The sequence below is a fragment of the Cajanus cajan genome, chromosome 1 (genome assembly GCF_000230855.2).
Source record: "Cajanus cajan strain Asha chromosome 1, NIPB_CcT2T_4, whole genome shotgun sequence".
Classification (NCBI taxonomy): domain Eukaryota; kingdom Viridiplantae; phylum Streptophyta; class Magnoliopsida; order Fabales; family Fabaceae; genus Cajanus; species Cajanus cajan.
Window position 1 is genome coordinate 89545401 of NC_138517.1, and position 7651 is coordinate 89553051.

Below are 7651 nucleotides of genomic sequence, written 5' to 3' on the forward strand. Positions count from 1 at the left end.
AAGGTGAGGGTTGCTGGTGAGGGTTGCTTTCCACTTATATACTATTCAATTGCCTAATCTCTAGTCGATGTATTGGGAAAAACCCAAGTCCCACATCGACTAAAGATTAGGCAATTGAATAGTATATAAGTGGAAAGCAACCCCCACCTTACAAGCCGGTTTTGTAGGGTTGAGTTAGGCTTAATCCACTATTCTAACATGGTATAGAGCCATTTAGATCCACTTTAAAAATGGGCCACCCACCATTGATGCATGCCTCATAGGCGTGAGGGGGTGTATTGGGAAAAATCCAAGTCCCGCCAATCCTAGATCATTAAAAAGGGCCACCCACCATTTATCTACGTACCAAGCCCAATAGTGCTGGACGTGAGGGGGTGTATTGGAAAAAATCCAAGTCCCACATCGACTAGAGATTAGACAATTGAATAATATATAAGTGGAAAGCAACCCTCACCTTACAAGCCAGTTTTGTAGGGTTGAGTTAGACTTAATCCACTATTCTAACATGGTATCAGAGCCATTTAGATCCACTTTAAAAATGGGCCACCCACCATTGATGCATGCCTCATAGGCATGAGGGGGTGTATTGGGAAAAACCCAAGTCCCGCCAATCCTAGATCATTAAAAAGGGTCACCCACCATTTATCCACGTACCAAGCCCAATAGTACTGGACGTGAGGGGGTGTATTGGGAAAAACCCAAGTCCTACATCGACTAGAGATTAGGCAATTGAATAGTATATAAGTGGAAAACAACCCCCACCTTACAAGCCGGTTTTGTAGGGTTGAGTTATGTTTAATCCACTATTCTAACAAAATAGTTTCTAATTAAACATTTGCTGTCCTATTTTTTCATTACATTTATTTAGGTTTAAATTTAATGAAAGTCAAATTGCATTTCTATTTTTTTCCGCAACGTAAAAATTTTGCTCAATAATAATATATGTCAGATTTATTTTTTGTGTACTTTAACATTAATATTTTAAGACTTTCTCTTAAACTAATCTAACTTGTTTACAGACAAATAAAATCCGAATGAATATATATATATATATATATATATATATATATATATATATATATATATATATCAGAATTTTAAACCCTAAAGAGGGAAAAAATGTTGATTAGTACAGTCTTCGTAAAGATGCATGAACCCTTGTTTACTGTTAAATAGAGTTTTATTCTTTTAATTTTTTAATTTAAAATTAATTTTTAAAAGAACTATTGGTCCACGCGTACGTTAACACTCCGTGCGTTTCGTACTCAAATTTTTCTTACGAAACAGCACCACTTGTTAAAAAAATTCAAAAATCCTATAATTAAATAAAAAATAATGACTATTTAATTTCCGCATTATATTTGTTTTTTTTTAATTATTTCAAAATCATTTCAACATAATTATATTAGTTTCTAAAATTAGCCATCATCATAGAAAAGTAAAACTATAAAAAAGAACTGCATTTGGACAAGAAAATTTTCACACTTCTATTTTAGTATGTAATACATAGGTTAAATAATATATTTAAATATATAAATTATATTTAAAATTTGTATAAATTATTATTTTTATACATATAAATTATATATTTTTTGATAATAATATATAATTTATATTTTAGATTTATGATAAATAATTTATATTGTAGCATAATATTATTTTTTAAATATTATTTATATACTTTAAAATGACCATTAGAGTCAAAATAGTGACTTTAAATTTTAGAAGATGAAAATTAAAGAAAGATACTTTACATAGAGCAAAATTAATTTTTACTCATTTTATGTAAATAAAAAATATTATTTATAAATTTTAAAAAAATAAAAAATAAGTTTTTTACAAGAATCAAAATTAAAATTTATTCATTTTGTACGAATTAAAAATAAAATTTGAATATATTATAAATTTTTTAAAAATATATATAAAAAATATAATATTAAATAATAATTTACAATATATATAATATTAATTTATATAGTAACATATAAATAATACTATATTATAATATGAATGTAAATTTATATAATATATATTATAAAATTTACATTAAACATTTTATCTTATACATACAGTAATCTGGACATGTAAATTTAAAAGTATATTATTAACTAAAATATTCGAATAAAAGTTATATTGAATAGGTTTAAAAAAAAATCTGAATAATAAATATAATTTTGTGAAAAGTAACTACATAAATAAAAAATACTTTTATGTAATATAGTTAAAATTATATTTTAAATTTAAAAATTTTAAATAATTAAGTTAAAACTTATTTTTAAAAAAATTATATATAATTTTAGTGAAACAAAGTTTTTGTTATTTAAAATTTTTTTATATCTCATCTTACTGATTTATATTAAATATAAAATATATAATATAATAATATTTACTTGATTTGTTATTCAGATGAATCAAATATTAGATAAATTTTAAATTTGTTTTACTTTTATCATATTTTAATTTTATCCTATCATACTCTCACACCATATTTTATCATATCCGGACTATTGAACAAACCTTTAATAAAATCAGAAATGATGAATAAACACATTATATAGCTCTTTTTTCTTTGACATTATTTCTTTCTAAACACTAACTAAAAAATTAATCTTTAAAATATTAAAGATTAACTTTAGAAAAATTATATAAATTATTGATAAATTTAATATTATTAAATAAATTAAATGAATTAATTCTCTTAAAGAATATAATTTAATGTTTATTAATCATAATTGTAATAAATAATATAAATTAAATTACACTATTAATTAGTCACAACAATTATTTATAATGAATTTATTAAGAACCAGTTCAATAGAAAAAAGTTATATCTTTTTAGTAAACAAAAAATAATAATAAATCTATTAAATTTTATATTAATTATCTTAAAAGATATATTTATATGATTTTGTTTATTTACACTAAGAATATGATCATTAAACATTAAACTCATAATTTATTTAGTATTACTTTTGTTACTATTTATAAAATTCAACTTATATTGTTTCATATATTAATTATTTTTAGATTAAAATACTATTAATTAAAAATATTCTCTTAATTTAATGAAATATATTAAATATAAATATTTTATGAAATACACTTTAATTGATTAAGAAAAAAATAAATATCAATTATAATAAAAAAAATAGTCTAAAATATGTACTCTAATTAATTAGAAGATATAAAATGATTAATTAAAAAAAGTGAATAGTATAAATAATTTTAAAAATATATAAATAAAATAAATTATTATTATTAACTAATTTTTTTTTTTAATTTCAGGGAATTAGGCAACTGGATTTTCAATTCATTTTTGGTATAATACTTTCCCGTGCATGCATTAATTTATTTTTCTCAGTTTTTGATTAAATTTGATCTTATCCGTTATCACAGGCAGGGAATTTTGACAATTTAGGTGGCAAATGAGAGGAAAAAAAGGAACCACAAATGAAATAAAATCCAAAATGAAAGTAAAAGATTGTTTCCACTCTCCACTTGCACTTCCATTCGCTTTCTCTTTCTTCTTCATCTGGTGGATCCTTACACAGCATCGCACAGGTGACTCTCTCATCACTACTCAACTGTTACATATTTTTCTCATGCTTCCCTTTTCTTACTCTCTATCCCTTCAATTTAACCACAATATGTTTCACTTACATTCAAATTAAACATTGCACAAACCAGATCCCTCTGCCTAGGGTTTAGATCTGGTTTTGCATCCCAATGTATGAGTACAAATAGCAAAATGTTTCCAACATTTTTTTTCCATGTCAACGGCAAAGTGGCGTTCTGTATCCCTACTTCTCTGGTTTATTAGAAATTACATGAGCCTAATATGATCTGTAAAGTTTCTAAACTTTCTTATGTTAGTTTCGTGAACAGTAAACTGATATATAGCTAATTGCATCATGAAGGAGTAGAAAAATTATGAGTTCCCAAGGTATTGTTGAAGACTGCCTAGGATGGGCAGCAAGAGATGCATCCGGAGTTCTCTCACCTTACAAATTCAGTCGCAGGTGTGTATGCACCTCTCATATTCCACTTAATATAATGGGCTAATGGAGTATCTGTTTTCTGTAAATGACCATATTCCTTTTTCACGGCGATCCAACTTCCAAAACTTACTAGTTATTGCAGTTCCTAGTTTGATTCTACATATTGATATCGATTTATTCATATATTTATTTTTAGAGATAACTTAGATACTGTAACATATGTATCGTTGATGTTGTTGTCTACTAATTTTACCACGGTAATATGGGTTCACAGTTAATAGAATCACTTATTCCGTATATTATTAAAATAAATCTCCAATTCCCGGACAATAATAATATTAACAGTGCATAAGGTACTGGAACTAAGTTTTCTCCTATATATTTTTGTTATCCATTTTGGTCTTTTCTTGGAATAAAAGTCGACCTTTTTCCTGCCCCCTAATTTTCATGACCAATTCGATGATGATGATGATGATTGCTCAGGACTCTTGGGAACGAAGATGTTTATATTAAAATTACGCATTGCGGTGTTTGCTATGCTGATGTAGCTTGGACGCGGAATAAACTCGGTGACTCAAAGTACCCCGTTGTGCCTGGGTATGTGGGCTTATTTTTCTGCATGGATGAGAAATTGAGAATCCTATATACTTGAGCTAATAATCTATCTTTGGTTCAGTCATGAGATTGCTGGCATTGTGACAAAAGTTGGCTCCAATGTCCACCGTTTCAATGTTGGTGACCATGTTGGAGTGGGGACTTATGTCAACTCATGTAGGGATTGTGAATATTGTAATGACAGGCTAGAAGTTCATTGTACCAAAGGATCAATTTACACTTTTAATGGTGTTGATTTTGATGGTACAATTACAAAAGGAGGATACTCAAGTTACATAGTAGTCCATGAGAGGTAAACATATTGTAAACCATGATTTTTATGTGCCCTTTTCTTCCTTCGTTTTATCATAAGCTCTAAAAGTACATTTGATTTCATATTGAGGGCCTGTTTGAATAAATTTCTCTAAAAGTACTATTGTGAGGAAACAATAAGAAGAAAAAATTAAATAAGCTTTTCTATAATTTACGACTACTTTATACATAAACAAATTTGTGATGTTTTAGAAAAGTTAGATGATAGCTTTTACAAATTAATTTATGCATAAATTTATTTTGACTTATGGGGAATCTTATTTCATTATTTCTTCCTATTTTTTCCTCCTATTAGGTTTAGTTTGGATAAATTTCTTCACAAGCACTCAAAAATAAATAGGAAGAAAAAATTGAAATAATCTTCTCCATAAGCTCAAACTAGCTTATGCACAAGTTAAAAATAAGATTTTGAAAGAGTTAATAAGAGAGAACTTCTACAAATTACTTTGGGCATAAGTTAATTCCAGCTTATGGAGAAATTTATTTCATTTTACTTATTATTTTTCTCTTCCAAAAGTGATGTTGAAGAAGTTTACCTGAACAGGTCCTGAGAAAGGGTATAAGTTATAACTCCAGTCCATATCATATTTAATCTTTCATCTGCAGGTATTGCTTCATAATCCCAAAAAGCTATCCATTGGCTTCAGCAGCTCCTTTGCTGTGTGCTGGAATTACTGTTTATTCACCGATGGTGCGCCACAAGATGAATCAACCTGGTAAATCCCTAGGAGTGATTGGTCTTGGTGGCCTCGGTCATATGGCAGTGAAATTTGGAAAGGCATTTGGTTTGAATGTAACAGTTTTTAGCACTAGCATATCCAAGAAAGAGGAGGCACTGAGCCTACTTGGTGCGGACAAATTTGTTGTTTCATCTAATCAAGAGGAAATGAAGGTAAGCATAGCATGAAGCATCTACTATATAACATTTTCTCCTGAACTTGAACAGAACACTGATATTGACAGACTCGAGCTTCTTTTTGTCAAATCTGATGGTGATTTCCGTACAGGCATTGGCTAAGTCGTTGGACTTCATAATTGACACAGCATCTGGTGATCACCCGTTTGATCCTTATATGTCACTATTGAAGACATATGGTGTTTTTGTCGTCGTTGGTTTCCCTAGCGAAATCAAATTCATGCCTGCAAACCTTATTTTAGGTACGTTGTTTTTGAAGCATTGGAATTGTCAGTTTTCATTCGTGTAATTCTATTCATTGAAGCAGTGGAACTGTAAATATGCATTTTCTGTTTGACAGGATCGAAGACTGTTGCCGGAAGCGTTACAGGTGGTACAAAAGATATACAAGAGATGATTGACTTTTGTGCTGCAAAGGGTATTTACCCAAATATAGAGGTGATTCCAATCGAGTATGCCAATGAAGCTCTTGACAGGCTCATAAATAAGGATGTCAAATATCGGTTTGTAATAGATATTGAGAACAGTCTCTAATTAGATTGTAACGAGAGGCTCATAAATGTTCTTCAATTAATTAATTATATAAATGTTTTAGATTATTAGCAACTGAAAAAGTCAGTCTCTGATTACATTTAAATTTTTAATGGCTATTGATACTCATTAGAGTTCCTTCAAGATTGAAGTAGTAAAAAGTCTCTTCTACTTACCAAATATTTTTGTCTCTATTTATTGATTTTCTTGTATTTTTTTTTTTAAATAGTATGTTATTTATATAGGTTCAACTACGATTCATAGATTCTCTCATCAGTGTTTCTTTATATCTTAATTTGCTCCCTTATAATATTAAAAAAAATTAATTTAGTTTCATTTTAGTTTTTTTGTTTCAATTTAGTTCTAATTTATTTTAAAATATTTCAAATTGGGACTTCCGTCCAAATTTTACAAATGGTGTTAAATCTTGACTATGTGGATGTTAACTAGATGCATACGTGGAATGATCATGTTAGATTTTCTTCTTCTTCTTTAATAGTCTGATGTCTATGTTTTTATTCTCCTCCTCCTCCTCCTTTTGGTTGTTGTGTGAACTTTTGATACTGTTCTGTGGTCCCAAAGAATATATGTTGTTGTGCATATATTGACCACGTATATATGCATATGTTAAAACAACATCCTATTATATTAAAGAGACATTCTTCTGAAGATACTTAAGAAACTTGAAAAGGAAAGTAATTTCAGTAAATGGTAGATACTAAGGTATATTTGTCACAATTTTAACTGCTTAAATTAACCAAATTTTTGTTTATAATTAATTCTTGCAAACCCAAATTGGTTCCCTAGTTTGACACCACAAAATCCCACCAACCCAGAACCCCAAAAACCAAACAAAAACGAAAATCAAACCCTAAACCAAAAAGCCAAACACAAAACCAAAAACCCTAAATCGTTCCCCAAGCCCACTCGAAGCCCTAGCCTCAAACTCACCCCTAATAAGACACTTCAATCAAACACGAAATGAACACTTACCTTGATGTCAATACGACAAAAATGTCATTTCTTCTTTTTCAACATGAACGAACAAGCCTTCTTCTTTCGAGGCCTAAAAACGTGCAGGACTAAGGTGAATGGTGCGCCTTCTTCTTCCAACAACTAACTCCCAAGCACTCATGAATGTCCTTCTCGCGAATTTGGAAAGGAATGCTTTGCTCCATGTTGGAAATCCACGTTCGAAAATAATTGGATTGTTACAAATTTATTTATTTTCCATGTGAACACTCTTAAACACGTTTAAAAAATTTAGATGGAAGGTTAA

The 7651-nt window shown here is 28.8% G+C and overlaps 1 protein-coding gene across 4 annotated transcripts; it reads left to right on the plus strand.

Annotated features, from left to right (window-relative positions):
• Positions 1-3407: 3407 nt before the first annotated feature.
• Positions 3408-6516, plus strand: LOC109790456 (putative cinnamyl alcohol dehydrogenase 1). Of its 4 annotated transcripts, none has more exons than XM_020349607.3 (7): positions 3408-3561; positions 3918-4019; positions 4482-4595; positions 4675-4905; positions 5532-5817; positions 5933-6083; positions 6182-6516. In XM_020349607.3, the coding sequence occupies exons 2-7, from the start codon at positions 3931-3933 to the stop codon at positions 6373-6375; spliced, it is 1065 nt and encodes a 354-aa protein (XP_020205196.1). In that variant the 5' UTR covers positions 3408-3561; positions 3918-3930; the 3' UTR covers positions 6376-6516. The 4 variants fall into 4 exon arrangements, with proteins under 4 accessions (XP_020205196.1, XP_020205197.1, XP_020205198.1 ...); XM_020349608.3 differs by having other exon boundaries at positions 3416-3561; positions 3874-4019; XM_020349609.3 differs by having other exon boundaries at positions 3428-3561; positions 3886-4019.
• Positions 6517-7651: the final 1135 nt, after the last annotated feature.